At 40.3% G+C, this 23,471-nt stretch overlaps 2 protein-coding genes across 11 annotated transcripts in view; one reads left to right on the forward strand and one right to left on the reverse strand.

Annotated features, from left to right (window-relative positions):
• LOC133718758 (uncharacterized) overlaps positions 1 to 23,471 on the forward strand; it is a 53,202-nt gene that overhangs the window by 7,885 nt on the left and 21,846 nt on the right. The window lies entirely within an intron of this gene.
• LOC133718622 (uncharacterized) lies at positions 126 to 22,649 on the reverse strand. 9 transcript variants are annotated; one of them, XR_009850426.1, is made up of 17 exons: positions 20,024 to 20,208; positions 19,253 to 19,567; positions 18,987 to 19,064; positions 18,294 to 18,859; positions 17,402 to 18,016; positions 17,026 to 17,180; positions 16,024 to 16,238; positions 15,806 to 15,939; positions 15,367 to 15,698; positions 15,164 to 15,267; positions 14,851 to 15,010; positions 14,290 to 14,448; positions 11,451 to 12,485; positions 11,003 to 11,357; positions 10,748 to 10,912; positions 640 to 710; positions 126 to 527 (listed from the first exon to the last, which is right to left on the reverse strand). XR_009850426.1 is itself a non-coding variant. In XM_062145485.1 (13 exons), exons 4-13 carry the CDS (start codon positions 19,542 to 19,544, stop codon positions 14,940 to 14,942), a joined length of 2,562 nt encoding a protein of 853 aa, XP_062001469.1. In that variant the 5' UTR covers positions 19,545 to 19,568; positions 21,348 to 21,439; positions 21,979 to 22,048; positions 22,265 to 22,649; the 3' UTR covers positions 14,633 to 14,939. The 9 variants fall into 9 exon arrangements, 7 of the variants coding, with proteins under 7 accessions (XP_062001469.1, XP_062001471.1, XP_062001472.1 ...); XR_009850425.1 differs by having other exon boundaries at positions 11,003 to 11,364; XM_062145485.1 differs by lacking the exons at positions 126 to 527; positions 640 to 710; positions 10,748 to 10,912; ... (2 more) ...; positions 14,290 to 14,448; positions 20,024 to 20,208 and adding exons at positions 21,348 to 21,439; positions 21,979 to 22,048; positions 22,265 to 22,649 and having other exon boundaries at positions 14,633 to 15,010; positions 19,253 to 19,568.

Raw genomic sequence — 23,471 nt, forward strand, 5'->3', positions numbered from 1 at the left:
AATATATATTGTAGATATCTTTTGAACCGATAATGGAAACAATGAGATTAAGATCCTTTCCTGAACCTTTTCAGCAATATCAACAAAATGAGTTTGACATGGTTATGTTTCTTTTCTTATGCATTCTAAGGTGTATAAGCTGACTAAGCAGGGTTAAAGTACAATCAGAATGAGGTGGAGGCAAGCTACTTCCAACATGAAAAAATGTTGCATGTCAACAATGGTAATAGAGACAGATTCTGCAACATCTACTGGAATCAATACACCCTAAAGAATTCTCAATCGAGGACAGAGAAAATACATGTAAAATTTGAATCATAGATGATCACCTAAAGCCTAGAACAAAACAGGATGCTACCGAGTCCATTAACAGGTACCTCCAACACAGTGCGTAAATCCAAAAGCTGGTGCAGCCTAACTCTGTCTGATAAACTCGCCGCATTCAGGAATGCACTCTTTTGATGGAGACCAAATTCCAACAAAAATGGATATTGACCCCTCTCACGCAGAATCCGGTATCTCTCAGCCTGCACAACATTAAAATGAAGTTAATAGTGATCAGGTTGGACTCTTGAAGAGCAACAACAAACCATAAAGTGTGGGCTAGAACACTATTGCATGGTACTAAATAGACCTTACCCCTTCCTCCAGAATAACCACTTTATTGACTACACGGAACATAATTCGAGTCGCTGTCACATCGGCATGAACTGAAATGATGCACAGCAGACCAGTAAGCAGCATACACAACATGTTATGAAGCTACAGAAAAATTTAATGGGCATTAAACCAGTGGCTCCAAAGTAACCCACACAGTGCTCCTCTAGAACCCAATATTGCTGGAAATTTCTCAACAAAAAGTTGGTGCAGCCACTAATCATGCATTAACCAACAAATGCAATTCGAAAGCGTGTGTGTGTGTGTGAACTGTGTAGCAAACAAGATATAAGGTCGAGAACTGACTCTTCAATTAGCAAATTAGATATACAGAAGCTTATAATTAATATTGGGGTATTTAGTTTGTCTTGTGACAAAAAAGTAATATACTTTTGCAAGGATATACAGAAATGCTGCATTGTTGAAGGAATATCGATTTAGTGTGCCTTATCAAACTAGGAATAGGAATAGGAGAGAATGTTCTAGATTTCCCAATCCTACACGGATTGGTATTCCTTGTAACATTAGAACTAGTACTTTGTAATCCCTATATATAGGGCTCCTATTCTCAATAATATGATTACAATTCTCTCTACAATTTCTCTCAAATCTCTATTTTACTTAAACACGTTATCAGCACGACTCTAGCCACAAAACAAAATCTGAAATCCTCTTCATCAAAACTGCCGCAGCACCTAGCCCCTTGCTAGCCCGCCTGCTCTTGCAGCCCTCCAGGCTGAGCCTTTCACCACAGCCCCTGCTGCCCATCTGCGCGCCCCCGCGCCCTGCTCACAGCCCGCGCCCGTGCGTCCGCTCCACGCTGCCCCTGCAGCGTTCCTGCAACTTTGCCGCAAGTCTGCTGCCCCTGCAGCGTCTCCAGCTAGCTTGACTAGCCTTTCTGCCCTGCAATACTAACCGACTGCAACTGCAATCTGCAGTACACAAACCAACCAAGCTACATCGCTTCCAAGTACAAGAATTCAAGGATTCAAGCTCCAACTAACCAAGTAAGTATTTATATTAAAGTTCCCGCTTTCTGAATTTAAATTCCTCCTTCTTTTTCTTCGGGGACTTTGCAACCTCCCTTCTTCTACATCCCACCTTTCTTATAACGTGGGTTCGATCATTGAAAAGCGGAATCGTGGGGATTCACGCAATTAACGAACTAAGAGCGTTCGTAAGACTTCGGACTAAGAGCGTCCGTAAGCATCGAATTTTGACCATATAAACATCATTGTTTCGGTCTAATCCAATTATTCTTGGAAATCGATTTCTTGGTAGCATAGCTCAGAAATCTTATTTATTAGTTGTCGTGGAAGTTTTAAACTCCGAAACTAATATATATCTTCTTCTTATTTCAGGATGTCGAAGCCAAAGCTTGACTTTCCTATACTTGACTCAACTGGCTCGGAATATCATAGTTGGGTCACAGATGTTGAGAACCACCTCACTTCAAAAGGGATCCTACCCGTAATTCAAGCACCAAATCCCGACCTCATATTTGAGCGTACGGCTACAAATAATGCCACCGCTCTCATCTTGATGAGACGCCACATGGATAAATCACTCCGATTGGAGTACATGGCAATCAAGGATGCTAGGGAATTATAGGTTGCGCTAGAAGAGCGTTTTGGTAATATTCAGGATACCCTCCTCCCCGACTTGAAAGTTCGATGGGGCAATCTACGATTCGCCGACTTCAAGTCTGTAGCTGAATATAATTCAGAAGTTCTTCGCCTCAAAACCATGTTGGGGTTCTGTGGACAACCTGTCACAGAGCAAGAACTAATTGAGAAAACTCTCTCCACCTTCCCCGTCTCAGCTATTTTGCTATCAAAGCAATACCAAACTGAATTCAATACTGGACGGCTCACGAGGTTTCATCAGCTAATTAATATTATGTCTGTAGCTGAAAAACATGATAATATCCTCGTGAAGAATTATAATTCAAGGCCTATAGGAACTAAGAGCGTTCAAGAGGCGGATTATAATAATGCACCCAAAGGAGGGCGCAAGGAGCGGAACCCTAAAATTAAGGGACACAACGGACGTTTTGGTCCATATAACCGCCCTACAAAGGAAGGAAACCGCCAAAATGGCGCAGGAGCACGTGGCAACAAGGGCCAACGTGGGAGAGGGGGACACAAGGCCGCCGGCCATAGGGGTGGCGCCATTGTCCAACAAGGACGTCAATCTCGTCCTTATGCACGTGATGCATCTCAATTCAAGGGAGGAAATCGTAATGATGCATGCCATAGATGTGGATCTATTGAACATTGGTTCAAGCAATGCAATGCAAGCAAACAATTAGCTGCACATTACAAGGCATATAGAGACTTCAAAGAGCATGAAGCCTATTTGGCCGAAGGAGAAGAAGAAGATGGTGATGATGCCAACGTCAATCTCACCATAGCGGACTTCAAATCTGACAAAGAATTGCACAAGGATGCTGCAGATGTTGATTAGTTTAGTCCTTATTTTTAATTTCCAAGAATTATGTAATGGCAATATGCCTTAGTCAATAAAAGACATTTGGTATTAATTCTATCTTATGTGGCGCATCTAATTAAATATGATGTCTAGGAAAGTAATTAAGATTAGTGGTACTTAAGAGAGCTTTGCTCCACCGACATCTTTCTCTACTTCCCTGGTCCTATTTGATTGGAGTTACCAAACGGATAGAATGACTACGATTTGTCTACGATTTGATTCTTATGTTGGATTAGATTTTGGTCACGAAACTTTGATGTAATCATTGGCTATTATTAATAAAGTATCGATTTATTCAATGTCTTGGACATATTTTAATTTCGAACTTTATTATTTTTCAGTATGTTTCCCAGAGAGCTAGAATGCCTCGTGGATAGTGCAACTACACATACCATCCTTCGAAATAGGCAACTATTTCTATGGATGACGCCATCTCGATCTTCCGTGACTACGATGGCTGGATCATCTCAATTGATTCATGGTAGAGGTCCAGCCCAATTTATGTTGCCAAATGGCACGAGTTTAAATGTCACCGAAGCTCTTTATGCTCCTAGGGCAGGAAGAACCCTATTAAGCTTCAAAGATATAAGAGCCAATGGTTTTCATGTGGAAACACATTGTGAGAATGGACAAGAGTTCCTTTGCATCACCTCTAATGACTACGGACATAAACGAGTCTTAGAGAAACTTATGTGTCGCTCTAGTGGGTTGTATGCAACCACTATTCGAGTCATTGAATCCAACCATGTCATGAGAGATGATTTATGGGATTCCGACACATATAGGCTTTGGCACGACCGTTTGGGACACCCAGGTCGTGACATGATGATCCGTATATTAAAGACTTCACACGGACATCCCTTTTTCCGAACGAAAGGAAGTAAAACTCGAAATTTGGATCAAGGAGGAGCACCTGCGCCTCACGGCGCCTTCCCCCTCCAAGTCCGGCCACCACTAGCCGGCGCCGCCATCCCCCTGCGGCTCAAGGGTGGCTTTGACGCCACCTCTGCTCTCCTGACTCCAATTTCTACTTCTAAAGTCAATTGTGACTTCATGGCTCAACCAAAATCCTCATTGGTTATTTCTAAAGCCCATTATTCGTTCTGCAAAGCCTGCTCTTTAGCAAATCTAGGATCGAGACCATCCTATGCAAAGGACACTAAAGAAAATATACCATTCTTGCAAAGAATCCAAGGTGATATTTGTGGACCTATACAACCATCATGCGGACCATTTCGATATTTTATGGTATTGGTTGATGCATCGACACGCTGGTCACATGTCATGCTATTGTCCACAAGGAACGCTGCATTCGCTAAACTCCTAGCACAAATCATTAAGTTAAGGGCTCACCACCCTGATCATCCTATTAAGTCTATAAGATTAGACAATGCTGGAGAGTTTACATCAAAGACTTTTGATGATTATTGCATGTCCATTGGGATTGATGTTGAACATCCTGTTCCTCATGTTCACACCCAAAATGGTCTCGCAGAAGCCGCCATTAAACAACTGCAAATGGTCGCTAGGGCATTGGTAATGCGCACCAATCTCCCTATTTCTGCTTGGGGCTATGCAATATTGCATGCAGCTGTGCTTATTCGTCTGAGGCCCACTGTAATACCCCGGAAAATCCAAATTAAATTCCGTGGATTTTTAGAAATGATTTCACGATAGTAGGAGCGAGTACGAAGCTTGGAGAAGTGTGGAATTAGTTCGAACGATTTTATTTTCGAAAACGAACGTTTTTAGGGGGTCAACAAAGTTGACTTTTTATACGTTCAAAATTTGGGAAAACTTCCTTCATGAAAGTTGTAGAGCTCGTCGATACGAGTTCGTGGACATGTGGAACGCATTATTCGGAGTTCGTATGATTAAGTTATGAATATTTGAAAATTGGGAATTTTCTATAAATAGGAAAAATTTCTGATTTATTCATTAAGGACGAAACTTTTCTGTTTTTGCGGAATAGTCCCCCGGACTCTCTCTCTCTCGATCGAAAACCTTCAGAACCCTCGGGTTTCCGTCGACCCGACCCGGTCAGAAACCTCGCCTCCGGCCTCCTCCGTCCCCGGACCCGGACTCCCCCGTGATCGCCGCTCCACGCCCAGTCGTTCCCTCCCATCGCTTCGTCGAGCCGCTGCCCCCAGACCTGGATCGAAGATGCTCAGCCAAACGGATTCGACCCGACCGGATCTTGGCCGTGCCGGCGTTGCACGGGCCGATCCTCCCCATTTTCGTGATCTCCTCTTCCCCCTGATCATCCCTATGTAAGTCTTTCATCACGATTTTGAGTGTAGACCGCTAGATCAATGTTTGACTTTTTGGACGCCTCTGATTCAATCTAGGATCTGATCGTGCGACCGAGATTAATCCAACTTCAACGCTTGATCTAGGACGATCTAGGCCGAACCAGGCTTAGCTCCAGGTATGGAAGTCGACCACCCTTTCATTTTGAACCAGTTTGTAGTTGGTCACTTTGCCATCTGAGGTGGTTGACCGGCGTTGACCGCCGCGTTGACCGCCCACTGACCACCGCTTGTGGCGGCGCATCAGACCATATTTCGAGTTTTCATTATCTAGGCGATGATCTATGCATCCATACGAGCGTTTTGATATATAACATGGTCATGTTAGAAAAAGTTGATAAATAGTGGATTTACGTTTTGACGTTACTATTTAACGTTTTTACGTTTATCTTTGGTTTACGATCTGTGAAGATCTGACCATCGGTTTTGCTTCAATTTTGGATATGTTGATCGTATGACTGTCCCGGTGACCTTGTGAGGTCACGGGCGAAGATCCGACCGTTGGATCTTCGTATATTTGAGAAATAGTGATTCGGAAGGCGATTCGTGAGAATCCGACCGTCGGATTTTCATATAATTTTGTGGAGATGTTAGTAAGGGCGATTCAGGAAGATCTGACCGTTGGATCTTCGTGATAATTTTGGAGGATGATCCTAAGGGCGATCCGTGAGGATCCGACCGTTGGATCATCATTTAATTTCAATCCGACCGTTGGATTGTCGTTTGATTATGTTTATGAGTTATTGGCTAAGTTAAGGTCATGTTTGATTAGGTGATCGACGGTTTGATTTGGCGGACGATTCGTGAAATTGTATTTTGAGCTGTTAAGAAGACGCAGCGGGAATTTAGAGGTGAGTAAACCTCACTGTGCTCATTTGGTTCATATTACGAACCGAATAAATTTAATTTCTTTATTTTGTCGTAATTGTGTGAAAATATTTATGAAATAAATATTTGTTTTAAATCATATGGGCTTGATCAACTACGGTCCATAGGTAAGTAAAATGATTTAATTATACAAAATGAATTTCACGATTTTTATGCTTGAACTATAGTTGGTATTAGTGATTATCCCTGAGCGGATAATTACGTATATATATATTTACGTGGTTATATATGGATTGGTGTGACATGGAGATGTGTGATTTTATAATGATGATAGTGATTGGTGAAATTATATTGGAAATTTATGGATGACGTGGTATTGAGTGATGATATGATTGAGTATGGATTGGTGATTTTTGGAGTTGTATTTTGAGTACATATATACACAATAATAGTACGTATCATGGAATTATTGATCCTATTGTGTGAAAGCATATTATTGTACTCGATTTTGGTTTTAAGGGTCAACATAGTGACCAGTATGGGGGAATCAGATGCTCTAATACTAGGTGGATGATGGGCTACGATTGGTCGAGTGTAAGAGACGCCCCAACCCTTATTGGGTGATGGGCTAAGTTGAGTATGTGTATCGGATGTTCTAACCTATGTTGATGAACTACGATATTGATAATCACGTCGGATGCCATAACTTAGGCCAGGTGATGGGCTACGATTCAGTTAGAGCTCTAGTCTGTCAGTCACCGTATTTGTATAAATACGCTTTCGGGGTTTTGGAAAGAAATATGTGAGTTTAGATCCCGTATTAATCCTTGGTGATTTAGAGTGGTGATTTTAGTGACTGATTTTGGGGATTGTGGATTGCTTTGTGGTTGTTGTGATTGTTGGTTGTTTTGCTGGAGTTAAAAGAAATATGATTTAATAAATCAACCGTTCATTTCTTGTTTACTCATACGAGCTTTAAAGATTTCTTTAAAGCTTACCGGGTTTTGTGTTGTTGCCAATTCCCGGTGCACTATTAAATTCAAATGGTGTAGCGGGAAATCCTACAGGTCAGGAAGATCAAGGCGGAGATCGTGCGGGTTAGAGTTTTTGTTTCAGTTTACAGCTTTGTAAATTGTGAGATGTATTATTGAGAGTTGTGAAGTGTGGTTGTTGTGAGAAAAAAATTCAGGACGTTTATTCTATTAAGTTGTATAATTCATGTTTTCGGATTTTAATTGTATTTAAAATTCGGGGCGTGACACCCACTGCCACTCAACCCTTTTCTGCGTCCCAGATGGTGACTGGGTATGAGCCTGATGTCTCACACTTACGCATATTTGGGTGTGCAGTTTATGTGCCAATTGCGCCGCCACAGCGCACCAAAATGGGTCCTCAACGACGATTAGGCATCTACGTTGGATATGATTCTCCAACGATTATCCGCTACATAGAACCCTTGACAGGCGATCTCTTTACCGCTAGATTTGCGGATTGTCACTTCGATGAGACAGTCTTCCCGTCGTTAGGGGGAAATAAGAACATCAATGTTCAACAGGAACGACAGGAATTGTCGTGGTCTGTCCCCACTCTGTCTCATCTTGATCCCCGAACCGCACAGTCCGAAATTGAAGTGCGGAGAATTCTCGATCTTCAGAACGTAGCAGAATCGATGCCTGATGCGTTTTCTGATATCTCTAAAGTGACGAGATCACATATACCTGCTGCAAACGTGCCTGCAAGGATTGATGTCCCTAAAATTAGAGGACATGACGCCATCTCAAGGTTACCAGAGCATGGCGCCAACGTCCCATCTCTCAATGATGGTGACGTTATGGCTAGGCCCATGGCTCCTGCCAGGAAGCGCGGGAGGCCCATAGGTTCGATGGATTCTCGCCCAAGAAAGAAAGCGAGTTTGGCACAAAATAATCCATTAATCATCGATGTAAATAATCCATCTCATGAGAATATTCCGGATTATGGTTATGTCCAAGAGACATCATTGGAGGACGCTCCAATGTCAGAACCAACTCCAGAGAATAGAGAGATCTCCATAAATTACACTAGTGTACATGAGATGATGGATAGAAATTCTATGGCGATTGATGATGCATTTGCATATCATATTGCAAAAGGAATTATAGAATATGATGATATCGAACCTCGCTCTGTTGAAGAATGTCAACGAAGAGCAGATTGGCCTAAATGGAAAGATGCGATCCAGGTTGAATTGGATTCACTAACAAAGAGACAGGTATTTGGGCCTGTAACGCAGACACCCCCAAGTGTAAAGCCTGTTGGCCATAAATGGGTCTTTGTTAGAAAGCGTAATGAGAAAAATGAGGTGGTAAGATATAAAGCCCGCCTTGTGGCGCAAGGTTTCTCACAACGCCCTGGAATCGACTACGAGGAGACATATTCTCCCGTAATGGACGTTATAACGTTCCGCTACCTTGTCAGTTTGGTAGTTTCCGAAAAACTTGACATGCAGCTTATGGATGTGGTTACAGCATATCTCTATGGGGATCTAGATTCAGAGATATATATGAAGGTTCCAGATGGACTTCAATTACCCAAATCAAGTGGCTCTAAACCACGGAGCGCGTTTTCAATAAGGTTAAAACGCTCACTATATGGATTAAAACAATCCGGGCGGATGTGGTATAACCGTCTAAGTGACTACTTGATTGGGAAGGGATATATTAACAATGAAATATGCCCATGCGTGTTCATTAAAAGAACAAGTTCCGGATTTGCAATCGTAGCAGTTTATGTCGATGACATGAACCTAATTGGAACTCTAGATGAGTTGAAGGAAACTGCTAAATACTTGAAATCCGAATTTGAGATGAAAGATCTTGGGAAAACACGGTTTTGTCTCGGTTTAGAACTCGAGCACCGTAGTGATGGGATTTTGATCCATCAGTCTGCATATACTCAGAAGATCCTAAGGCGCTTTAATGAAGATAAAGCGAAGCCTGCGAGTACTCCCATGATCGGCAGTAGTCTTGAGCCCGGAAAAGATCCGTTTCGTCCAAGGGATGAGGACGAAGAACCATTAGAGGCCGAAGTGCCCTATTTGAGTGCAATAGGCGCATTATTGTACTTAGCTCAATGCACAAGACCGGATATCTCATTCGCAGTGAACTTGTTAGCTCGACATAGCTCTGCGCCAACACGCCGCCATTGGATTGGTGTAAAGACAATCTTTCGATACCTAAGAGGTACGATTGATATGGGCCTATTTTATCCCTACAGAGAGAAGAGGAATGACGGAAGAATGGGATCGGACCCCATTAGGCATGGAGCCGCCGTCCACCATAACATAGTGGCCGGCCATGTTGCCGCCAACGCCGTCACCACCATCAAGGGTGGCCGGCCTCACCCTATCCCCCTCCATCAAAACGACAATGATGTTTTGATGGGTTTTGCTGATGCAGGGTACCTCTCTGACCCTCACAAAGGTCGCTCCCAAACGGGTTATGTCTTTACCATGGGAAGCACTGCGATATCTTGGAGGTCTACAAAGCAGACCCTTGTTGCTACTTCCTCAAATCATGCAGAGATTATTGCTCTACATGAAGCTGTACGTGAATGTGTATGGCTAAGGTCTGTAATTCGACACATTCAAGGAAGTTGTGGTTTGAAGTCTACCACAGATGAACCTACATGCATTTATGAGGATAATGCAGCTTGTATTGAACAAATGAAGTTAGGTTTCATCAAGGGCGACAACACCAAGCATATATCGCCTAAGTTCTTTTATAATCAGCAACAACAATCACTTCTAAAGATTGAAGTGAATCAAATCCGATCAGAGGATAATGTAGCGGACTTATTCACTAAGTCGTTACCTAAATCCACCTTCGAGAAACATGTGAAGAGCATCGGATTGAGAAAGTTATCCGAACTCCCACGATTGTAGCAATCAGGGGGAGATATCGACATCAGGGGGAGATATGATGTCTACATGTTCGATCTCGAAGAGTGAAGGACGTGTTGTGCTCTTTTTGTCCTTCGACCAGGGTTATTTTTATCCCACAGGGTTTTTGTTACCTGGCAAGGTTTTTAACGAGGCAACGGATGAAGCGTCACCACCAAGTTTGAAGCGGCACAAGGGGGAGTGTTGAAGAAATATCGATTTAGTGTGCCTTATCAAACTAGGAATAGGAATAGGAGAGAATGTTCTAGATTTCCCAATCCTACACGGATTGGTATTCCTTGTAACATTAGAACTAGTACTTTGTAATCCCTATATATAGGGCTCCTATTCTCAATAATATGATTACAATTCTCTCTACAATTTCTCTCAAATCTCTATTTTACTTAAACATGCATCAAGTAATTAATTAAATATACAAACACTGAAACTAATCTCACATCTAAATCTGCCACAATTGATCACAACTGACTTTCACTAAGTAATCAGTAATGTACAGAAAAATTGATAAGTTGCTTAAAAGTACCTTCAAACCCATAAAAGCTCAGAGAATTGATAAGTTCCCTAAAAATCTGGGCCGGCATCTCAATGCTCACTATATAACTGTAATCTGACCAATCCAATCCCGCCAAAGAACCCCGATATGAGGAAATGAGTGCCATCTCAGAGCTGTGCGTGGCAACAGCATCCCCTGAAACAAATTGAAGCCAAATAAAAATCATTGAATAATTGAAAATTTGAAACCTCCCAAATTCTTGAAAGAAAATAATTACTTACTCACCCTCAGAGAATAGAGCAGGGCGTTGTAGTTCGGCTTCGCTCCGGAGAAGCATACAGAAATGCCATCATCATCTTCATAGTCGTCGATGGCATTGCCAAAAACATCCCAAAATCCCACAATGAATCCCAGTGTGATGCTTTACATACAGCCCTTTATATCCGGAACCATCCTCATCATCATCATACTTCCGGTGAATCTGTTGGCTCCGAGAATTAATACGTACAGATTTTTTCCAATCCACTCTGGTATGCTCCCTGACAATTTGTTCCCTCCAAGATCAAGCGTAAACAGTCTTGTACAGTTTTGAAAGGACTGGTCAATCTCCCCTGAGAGATTGTTGTTGCTTAATCTCAGCCTGGACACTGAAGATAGTTGTGAGCACATGAAGCGTAGAATTTGACCAGATAGATTGTTGTTGGAAAAATCTATGGTGCTAGTCATTACTAACCTGGGGATGGTTCCAGACAGATGATTCCTTGAGAGATCAAGCGAAACCAATTTCTTGAGTTTTGTTATGGAAGCGGGGATGCTACCAATCAGGTTATTCCTAGAAAGATCTAGGGTCACCATATTTGGCATCTCCTCGCCAATGCTCAAGGGAATTGGTCCGGAAAATCTATTGTCTGCCAAGCTGAGCTCCGTTACATTTTGCCAAAGTGGAAGAGAACCCTCCAAGAAGTTGTTATTCAAATTAACGTATGCTCCAACAGAAAAATTTACTGTGCTTGGAAGGCGCCCTCTCAATTGATTATCAGAGAGATCCACAGTAAACCACCAATTATAATAAGATTGTGACATTTTCCAAAACCAATCAGGTATTGCATCTGAAATTCCAACATTTGAGAAATTTATTTCATCGAGGAAACTCTGATTTCTGAGCCACATTGGAAAAGCGGGATTCATCAGTTTGCTATCACTGATGGAGAGAAACAATAGATTGAAGGCAGGAGTCCAGTCAAGACTGACATGGAAAACCAGAGAGTTTGTGGAAGACAGAGAATAACTTATCAAACTAGAGAGATTGGGAAGATGAATTTCAGATATAACACCTTCCCATGAACCACCCCAGACTCCCAGAATAACGATGCTCTCAACTCTGAAAGTTGTCCGATACTTTCTGGGATGGAACCATTCATCATGTTGTTGGAGGCCAGGTCCAGGACCTGCAAATGTGACAGATTTCCTATTGTGGCTGGGAGAGGACCCGAGAGTGAGTTCTTTCTGAACCCAAGACTTTCCAAATATTTAAGGGATCCCAAACATTCAGGCAGTGATCCATGGAGATTACTTGACATGAAATCTAGCACTTCTAAGCTACTATTACTGCATGTAGACAAAGCCTCAACAAATTGTTGTACATCCATACTTACAGAATTATATGATAGGTCTAGAGTCTGCAAACTGCAATGTTTATTTTTCCATGCTCTTTCAGGAAGGGAGCCAGTAAGTCTAGAACTGGAGACATACTGTGACAAGTAGTTATCTGAGAGTTTAAAGCCCAAGAGTGATGCGAAATTTAGATATGGAAGTCTGAGTCAGAAAGAACGAGAGGATTGGGAGATTTTCTTTAGTATTTCTTCTCTAAGAACAGAGTATATATACATCACATACATCAAATCCTATTACAAAAGGATATTATTACAAAAGGAATATTCCTAATATAATGGCATGATTCACGCCAGCATTCCAGCATTGTCGGCCATCCTTGTCGGTAGGACTCACGCCAACACTCCCCCTCAAGTTGGTGCATACAGATCACAAATGCCCAACTTGTCAAGTGAGTCATAAAAGGCTTTACTTGATAGAGCCTTTGTAAGAATATCTGCTAATTGCTCTTCAGTAGGAACGAAGGGAAACAAAATGATATGTTCATCCAGCTTCTCTTTAATGAAGTGTCGATCTACCTCCACATGTTTCATGCGATCATGTTGAACTGGATTGTGAGCAATTTCAATTGCAGCCTTATTATCACAATAAAGCGGCATAGCCTTTTGTTGCTTGAACCCCAAATCTCTCAACAAATTTCTCAACCACAACATCTCACAAAGTCCTCGGGCTATTCCTCTATACTCTGCTTCTGCACTGGAGCGAGCCACCACCTTTTGTTTCTTGCTCTTCCAAGTAATCAAGTTACCACCCACAAATGTGAAGTATCCCGAAGTAGACCTACGATCTGTAATATTACCTGCCCAGTCTGCATCTGTGTATCCAAAAACATCCAAGTGATTGTGTTTTGAAAAGATTAATCCTTTCCCTGGAGCAGACTTTAAATACTGTAAAATACGAAATACAGCATCCATATGGACCTCACTGGGATTGTGCATAAACTGACTCACCACACTAACTGCATAGGCTAAATCTGGTCTAGTGTGGGACAAATAAATCAACCGTCCAACTAACCTCTGGTATCTCCCTTTATTTGTAGGTATTTGGTCCAAGTACTCTGCTAACCGATGATTCTGCTCGATAGGAGTATCAACAGGTCTACAATCCAGCATACCTGTTTCTGCCAACAAGTCTAAGACATACTTCCTTTGACTCAACACAATACAATCCTTCCCACGAGCAACTTCAATTCCCAAGAAATATTTCAAATTACCCAAATCTTTCATCTCAAATTCAGAAGATAACTGACCTTGTAACCTTTGAATCTCCTCAATATCATCACCTGTCACAACCATGTCATCAACATAAATAATCAAGGCAGTCACCTTACCACACCGATGTTTAAGGAATAAGGTGTGATCTGAATTGCTCTGTCGGTATCCAATTTTCTTCATGAACTTGGTGAATCGGCCAAACCAAGCTCTGGGAGACTGCTTCAAGCCATAAAGCGACTTCTTCAATTTACACACCACCTGTTCTCCAGTGGAAGTACCATATCCAGGAGGCAAATCCATATAAACTTCTTCATGCAGGTCACCATGCAAGAATGCATTCTTAACATCAAATTGTTGCAAAGACCAATCAAGATTAGCAGCTAACGAAAGAAGTACCCGAATTGTGTTAATTTTGGCTCTGATACCAAGTCAAAAAGAACGAGAGGATTGGGAGATTTTCTTTAGTATTTCTTCTCTAAGAACAGAGTATATATACATCACATACATCAAATCCTATTACAAAAGGATATTATTACAAAAGGAATATTCCTAATATAATGGCATGATTCACGCCAGCATTCCAGCATTGTCGGCCATCCTTGTCGGTAGGACTCACGCCAACAGTCTGTGGGAGGTGATGAAGATGAGAAAAAGTCAAGTCCAACTCTAGCAGTGAAGGAAGCTTACTGATAGCCGGAAGCCAATCAGCTGATGCCATGCTATATCTTGAGGCCTCCAATTGATATCAATTGCAATCTAAGGTTTTAGTATATGGAACAAACCTATTAGCTGAGGACTTCTTCAAAGCTGTACTCTCCGAGGCTCTGGCCATGACATGATTCATGCCTGTAATAAAAACATGATGTTGAAAGTTAAACTACCTATATGATTTGTATGTAATGGGACTACTACATTTTATGAGTTCGTGACGAGACGTGGGCAGCAACTCACACTAATCAGAATTTATCAAAACATAGTAAATGAATCAGGAGAAATAAAAAAGAAACGTAAAAGTCAAGCCAGTGTCATGTAAATGAATGAACAGGTGTATAACTCTTCTGCATTAATCGATTACATTTCACACAAGTAAAGATTCATCTACAAAGAATACAGTCTCTCCCAATAAGAGGTATGCTATAAAAATCCCTATTCTCAAATCCCGGTTTACAACACATAATGTGAGGTTGTGTTTTCTAAGACAAATTGACATGACAATTTTACTGAACAAAGCAAGGGAAACCTCAGTGCCTGTTGTTGAGAGCCTGATGCTCGATGACTACAGAAGTTGACACTTCAATGCGAATGTGGAATGAAATGCATGTTGCACGGGATGTTTCTTAAAAAATCCCCGAGGAAATACTGGAAGTGGCATTAATCTTCAGCGAGTGCTCAGGTATGTAAGTACGACCTGTTATGCCAGAAAATATTACCCTCCGTCAGAAGAAGAAATCTAAAGTTGCGTTTTGGCACGTAATTAAGGGCAGAAGTTTTCACAGGTATATAATGTTATGCAGTCAAATGGATGACCTATAATCCGCAGTAGAAACAGGGGGATAACTACCTTTTTCCTTGACATCAATCTGAAGAGTGTCCAGCGTAATTATGCCATCGGTCAATGGAAGTAGCTCAAGCTTGATGGTGGCCGTAGATTGGGAGGGAACACATCTAACATGACCGTACAAGATTATAATAAATGGAATAACCATGAACATAAAAAATAAAAATAAAAATAAAACAAAATGAGACAGGGGGTTGAAGTATTACCCTAGTGGAACTCTACTCTGAAGCCACAAATGTGTACAACCTAAACCAGCACTAGGAACAACATCAGATACTGGAGAAGCTTGTCCATTAGAAGAAGCTTGTTTCTGATTTGTCAATATAGAGGGTGCTGAGTTCAGCCTCTGCATTGTAGAGTTATGTCTCTCGGCAGTTGTTCTTCCTGTAAACCCAGGAAAACCAACAAATGGACTCATTGGAGAAGAAGGTGAAGAATTCAAGGATACGACTGAAGGTGGTGAAGTAAATGAAGCCGGGGCAAGAACCGTCAGAGATAGATCTTCAGTTGTTAAGTTTGAGGCCTGAAGAGTTAAGACCTGACCAATTGAAAGGTTTAGATGAAACCTACTTCACAAACATTAAAAAAAAAAAAAAAGGACAGCTCCCACATACACATATGATACAAGCTATCAGTATATGAAACCTGAACAGGAAGTTGGGAGACTCCAGCATTTGGTGCACTAGATTGTCCAGACATTTCAGACGCAACAGATATCATAAGATCCCTTGAAATACGCGGTCGCCAACTTGTTGGCTGTTTAAAAAACAATCTTGACTCTGCAGACATACATAAACAAATCACAATTAAAAACAACATACTCAAATTCCCTATATATGGTAAACTAAAAGGAACATAATTACCCGTGTAGTTGCACCGACAGGATACCATAATTGCATACTGGTCAGCAGTTGAAGCAGCCCTTTTTCCTTCAGCAGTCTTCAATGCTAGACGTGAACTTGATGCTGCATTTCCAGCCTGTGCTAGTGATTGTTGAGTGCTTCTATCACCACCAGTCTTGAAATTCTTCCACAGGGTTGTTGCTGGTTTAAGAATAAAAGAATGCTCTTCACCCCTCCTGTCACAAGAAATTCTAGTGAGATCAAGAGAAAGAAATAAGCTTAAGATTCCAAAACTAAACAAACAAACAAACAAAAAATGTCTAAATTAAAGATTCCCATGATAGTAGTGAACATCAATTTCACAATGTTTACAATAGCAACCTTAATAGCTACTGGTTAGCTACCGCTCTCTAGGTCTTAATCCTGATATCTACTCTTGACAGGTTTCAGTGGACTATGTTACGTATTTTCCCAACTTTTCTTTATTCATGCAAGTCAAATTCAAGACCCAAAGACATGAACCTCCAGCCTCAAGCTTCGGTCTCCCTTTATGACTCATTGTTGCTGGATCCGCCTCCCAAGGCAATATCTAATATCACAGAATGAAGGTGAACATTCTGTGCACAAGGTGCGCATTGTGCTGTGTGAAAACCTGCCAACGAGTTAGACTGAGGTTGTTTCCCTGTGCCAATTTGGTGTCAAAGCAGATGTAAGCTGTTATTCTTTTTTTCTGTTGGTCTTTAAGCTTTTTCAACTGTCCTAGGATTGTGCCTACACTTGTGCATATAAAGGCACTACTCCTACGTAAACACAGAGCAGCAAGCAATCAGTCCTCAGACAACTTGACCCCAACTCCTTGGCATTTGCAACTCATATAATGTCCAAAGTCCTAACCCTAGTTATATATTTCAATTAAGATTTAGAAAACACAAAAAATAGAACTTTTAGGAGTAACAAAAAAGATTGCGGTGTTACTGTGTGATAAAAATGAATTCTTAAATGACACCAAGACATAACAATAACCTGAGTGCTAAATTTGGTAAACTATGGTCACTTCCTGCTTCCACACATACAATTGGTAACGATACGGACTGTCCACCTTTTGAAGCCTCCTCAGAGACAATCGTTATAGCATCTACATACACCACAATATTTGGTGCATGTGCTGGAGAAACATTCTGCAAAACATATTGACAACTTCAGTAGGATCTTGAGATTAAAGATTAAAAAACATGCCATTCTAATGAATGATTGAGTTCTATCATAAAAAGAACGCATATTCAACAAAAAGACTAAAAAGAATTTTTTGTTGGCAAATTACCAGTTAACCTAAAAAAGAAGAAGAAAAGAATGCATATTCAACAAAAAAAACTAGATCTGGTAATATCATTGTTCACACCTTTATCTGGACACAGAGAAGGTCATCTGTATTGCAGTCCGCAGCAAAAGAATGAATTTCTACAGGTTGTATGATTTCAAGTTTTCTCCTCCATCTTCTTCCTGGTGTATAGATGCCTTCCAATCCACAACGAACAGAAAATCTTTCGCACTCCAATGACACACCTCGAAAAGATAAAAGCCCGTCGTAACCAGCTTTTTGACTCTTCAAGAGCTTCAGAGATGAAAACTGATCCCAGTCTTCAAGATCAAAGCTTGGCTTAGAACTGGCGGCTTTATTAGGTGCAGGTGGTTGTGTAGTATTTTGTGGTAGTGATGACATGGAGTAACTTCTAAAATGGGAGAAAATCTGAGAACTGGATGTGGGCTTTTGAGGTGTGCCACCAATTCCTGAATTGGAAGTTAAAGGAGGAGATAAAGGACGAGCTGGAGGAGGAAGTACGTTATCCAAAGGAAGCAGCCATTTTAACAACTCTCCACATGGGTCCGGATTTGCATAAACCAAGTTCTCCTGAGCCTCTGTAGACAAACTTCTCTCACGGTACTTCTCAAACTGAAGAATCTCAATAACAGGGTCATTCAAAAAATCTACACCAACATTCACCTGTAAAAGAACCTGCACCCTTCCAAACAAGAAAATGAAATGAGAATAAATGATTGTAAAGACAATTTAGCAAGCAAGAGGAAAAAAAAGAATTCAAAAAACTGGAAGGTATCGAAAAGCAAAACAGCAGCAGATAACTAACTTAAATCTCCATATTTTAGGCAAATGGAAACTCTCCCCCCCCCCCCCCCCCTTTTTCCAGCCAGGTCCCCTTTTAATATAAATGTGTGTGTGTGCGCGTACATATAGAAAAATAAAACAAATAACCTATAAGTTTCACTACACGTACCACTATGTCTCCATTAGAAAGAGAGCAACACTTGACATTATTTCTTGCTACACCACCAGAGACGTTGGGATCAAAATTTCCTTTATCAACAATGGCATTGAGTTGAGACAATGCACTTTTCTGGGTTCCATTTAACGTGTCCTCTGGACCATCCATCTCAGACGATTCTGAAGACTTCTTAGAAGAACCCTTTTTTGACCAAAGGGACTCACCTGACTCCGCAATCCTAACAAAAAAATGAGACCTCTCAAATCTTTGCAATAATATTTCAGTTTGTCTTTTGTGATCCTCCATTCGAAGAAGGGATTCACTAGCAGAAACATCCTTTTGTGGATCAGCCTTCTCTTTTGACAGGGTTTCACCATTTTGATCTGTACCTTGACTATCAGGACTACTTTCTCCTTTTCTTGACAATGTATCATTTTCATCTTCCACATTCCCATTTTGCTTCGTTGGGCTTTGCTTTAAGCCATTTTTATTCATAGCTGCAGCTAATTTAAAAGGAGTAATAATTTCTGTATCCTGCTTACATGCTGACAGCAATGCAAGGATATGAACTTGTTCACCTGAAAAAATATAATAAAAAATAATATAATAGATTTCAGGTCATATTAGCTACTGGTATATTCTCCCATGTTTGGGAAAATACATGTCAAGAATGAAAGAGAGAGAGGAGATTCAGGAAACAGCTACCGGGAAAAACAAAGGAGCGGTCCATAGAGCGTAATGATTGTATATCCGGTGCATCATTCCAATTATCGGGGAGTTCTTCTACAAGAACAAAACGAGCCTTAGAAATACAAGACTATATCACAACAATGCTAAAGTGTACATAAGGAATATAAGTACCCACTGGACCGTGTTATTTGCATATTAGAACTCACTTTATGTGCATCCATAAGTGTCCACGTCACACCGAATATCAATGTATACAAAGTCAGTGTAATGGAATCACTTACTGTATGGAATCGCAATCCATCCTTCCTCATCCGAAACGTCATGATGCTTTGCTATAACAGATGAGTCGTTCTTTGCACCAGCGCCATGTTCAACTCCGGATTCATTTTCTCGAACATGATCAGCAATTGCAGAATACTGTGGATATGAATCTTCAGCAATTAAACCCTCCAGAGTTGGTCCTGCTGGTTTCGGGGGAAGCTGCGCCTCCGGAGGTGGTTCATAAACAACCGGCTGCTCAGCAGCAGCCGGTACACGTTGTACATGTTGACTAGATATTCTAAATAAATTCATCGTCCCGCCGAAACAAAAAGCGCCTGAAAATCACTGCCACTGTCATTCCATTTCTAAAAAGGATTACTCTAATACAAGTAAATGTGTGTGTTTCTAGCTACAAACCTCTGAAGCCGGTGTTCTAATCAAATCGATATATAATCTATATGGCCGAAAACTAACACTAAAAGCTAATGGCTGCTAAATTTTCGACACGAGAATTCTCCATTACTTCCTCCACAACACTACAGTCAGTAACTGAACTAACTTATCACAACATGATGTGCTGATCCTAATGCGCATCACCATCTAATATGAACTCCGGAAACAAACTTGATCAAATTAGACTTATGTGAAATATATGTCATTTAAATGTTGATGGTAATTAGACTGCATAGCTTAATTAAACTATCAGAACACTCATTTTTCTGTCTTTTTTTTTTTTTTTTTTTTCCTTTGTGCTTTTGGAATTCCATTGTTGACATTTCATATTTGTTCACCTTTAACACTGCCCTGCTGCATTTGAAATTGATGTCTGCTGCTGCAAATAAGGCTAGCAATAAGTGTGTTGCACTTATTTCTACATATCAAAGAATTGACCAATCATACATTGGCCGATAATGTAAGCCAGTCAGTGAAAATAAGGCCAGGCAAAGAGGTTACTGGAAGTCCTACGTAGACCTCATTAACATGCAAAAAGCTATGTAGTTTGATTGCTAGCTAGCTACCAGATCCAAGCACTTGTATTTTCCTTCATCACCATCTATGTAGGACAAAAGATTAAATAATTTATATTCTACATAGTCTATAGCTACCTGAGCTTAATTTGATTGTGGACTATCTACCTTTTCTGCAATCTAAACAAACTCATCTGTGAGTCCCTGTATATTTGGTCAGGTTTCATCAACTTCCTGGCTTGGCCTTTTGCTTACACAAACACACCTTTACAAAGCCTGGAACTTTCCCTTTTATAGGTAAGGTACTCTTCCCTCTACCTGCCCAATAAACAAAGGTTCTCTTCTCCACTCTGATCTCCCAGTCCTATCCCTCCCAGAAATTTAAAAATACTGAAACAATATGAGGTTTGAATTTTAGTGAACTGAAGGTTACCGAACTGCAGTTTTTACTAAAATGATTTTGTTACCTCCTTTCTACCAGACAATAACAGCAAAAATTGGCTCAAACCAAGCTTCGATCAATTCTAACTGCAAAAATTGGCTCAAACCACCTTCAAACTTTGAACTGTTTACAACTTCAGATCCAAGATTTTTGTGGTTTAAAAAAAAAAATAAAATAAAAAAAGCAAAATAACACTGAAATTGTTTGGAACAAACTAATCTAATTGTCCAAAAATTTGATGCCAATCAAGAACATTAGATAACAGACACCAGAATGACTTTCATTTGATTTAATAATTAAAAAGGTTCCAACTTTCAATTGTTAGCACAGTATAAAACTATTAATCGGTAGATGCTAGGCTACCAACTAAAAACACGAACAACACTAAAAGAAACTAAGAACAAATTTCACATAATCACATGCAATAAGACAAAACCCAAAAAAAAAAAAAAAAAAGAACCACCCACTGAAATTGACCAAATCCCACAGATTAGACCAATTCTGATAAGAAGCATGACCTACATTTACATCGAAAACAGAAATTAAGCGAATACAAAAGCAAATAGTTTGTGCTGGGATTGATCCAAAAAATAAAAGATTGATCCAAATAGTATGCACATGGCAAAAAGGTATCAGCAAATAGTAATATCATTAAGTCTGTAAGCACTGTTTTATACATTCCTACTGGTTTAGCTACTGTTACCTTTTTCTGCTATCAACTGATGTGCTGTTTTCTAAGTTCTAAGATTCTTCTCGAACTGTATTAGCTGCCTCTTTTGATATGCTTATGGAAATCCCTGCAGCATATCATATCTAGAGGTTAAATCCATGTCAAATCTAACTTGAACACAAATTTGCTGTAAACAGAAGTGAAAGCAAAAAAAACAAAGGTTTGAAAGTCAAATTGAGCAAACACTGATTAGTTAATTATATTTCTAATAGTAGCTGCACATATTTTCAGCTACCAAGCTCCATTACATATATAGCCAAATAGCCAAGATCCAAAACCCAGCAGAAAGAAAGAAAGGAACCCAGAAAATCATAACTCCAGTTTTCAGAAGATCATTAATAGCTGAAACCGAGAAAATCATTCTTACCTACCACCCAAATTCACCCCCTTCCTCCCCATATCAAAACCCAATAATTCCAATAGCTGATAAGAAAATCTTTGCTTTTATCTTACATCTCTTATAAACTGAATCACATCAAACTCCAAATTCAGCAACCCAATAAACATGAGGAGTAATCAGATATGGTAAATAGTATTTCAAATAAGCAAAAGCTGGCGACTTGTTTTAACTGACATACACTGGGCAACAATTCACAGAAAAAGTACCTGGGATGATCAATTTACTCGATTTCCCTCTTCTTCTTCCTCTTCTTGTTCTTGTTCTTGTTCTTTTCTTCTGTTTCAACAAAATCCCAAACGAAAAAAGGTATTATGAGCTCTCACTAACCTCTATCAAGCCTTTATCCAGGGCTAAAATTCATCTCTAACAGCTAATAATTAGCAGCCATGAATCTGAACAAAAAAAAAAAAACAGAGCATTCGCAATCCAAATTTCAAATACCCACCAATTGAATTTTTGATTGGGTTTTTCAATTTCAGGCGAAGTCATTACCTCTTCCCGTCTCCTGCTCTTCCTCTCTCTCTCTCTCGGATCGGCCTCACTCTGTCGCAGAAGACCGCTATTACGAAATCCAGACGAACCTCTTCTCTTCTGCTTTCGATTCCAACAACCCAATCTCCTCTTCTTCCTCTCTCTCTCTCTCGGATTAGCTTTACTCTCTCGCGCCAGTCTCAGAATGAAAACACCATCGAATAAGAACACTTCCGATACATGACTGATAGAGGCTTCCCGAAGATAGTAGATTGGGTGTTTCGTAATTGGTACACGGCAGAGCTATCCAAGATGTACATCTCCTTCCTCTCTGACTCTCTCTCTCTCTTTCTGTAGAAACCAAGAACGAAATCAGAGAAAACGAAGGGCAAAAGCGGCACTTTACTTCCAGACCCGTCCTTAGAGCAACTCCAACAGTTTCCCCATATTTTAGTTTTTCTCTATTTTAGGGAAAAACGAGCCTCTTTTGCTCCAACAGATTCCCTATAACTTTCTCCATTTTAGGGAAAGTGAGGAGAGAGAAAACAAAATTCCCTAAATTTACAGCAATCTCTAAAATTTTAAGGAAGAATTTAGAGATTTTAGAAATTGTTGTAAACTAGGGAATCTGTTGGAGTTGAAGAAGAAAAATTGCTTAAAGCTTTGACTTTTGCTTCCCTATAATACAAAAATTATAGAGAAGCTGTTGGAGTTGCTCTTAGATGTATGTTAAAAAGCCTTGTTGAGGTGTGATTGATTTGCTTAAAACGTACACATGAAGAATGCAACCAGCTTAAAGGAATAGAAGGACAATTAAGTGGGATGCCATTAGCTCCATAGCCATATGTGTCCAAGAAGAGGAGATATTTAGGAAAGGGAAGGGCATTGCTATGAACCTTATTCCACATACCTTAGTGTAATAGTTGAAAATTGAACCTACTTCATAACCCTGGTAAACACCTCTACCTCCAACAACAATAATAGGTCTCACAATCTTAAACCTAACAAGCCTGTTGCTTTGAACGTATTGGAATTGCATGGTGGACATATAGGCATTATCTTTAGTACTGAAAATAAGAAAAGAAAAAAATAAAGTTCTTTTAATGCCTGTGGAAAATTACAATGAACATACAGATGCCTCAACGAATGAGCAGCATTCCCAATTCTATATCAATAGGGAAATTTATTCATATTCCAGATAGAAAGTTATGTTCACATGCTTTCTTTC

Source organism: Rosa rugosa, chromosome 6 (genome assembly GCF_958449725.1).
Source record: "Rosa rugosa chromosome 6, drRosRugo1.1, whole genome shotgun sequence".
Taxonomy (NCBI): Eukaryota; Viridiplantae; Streptophyta; class Magnoliopsida; order Rosales; family Rosaceae; genus Rosa; species Rosa rugosa.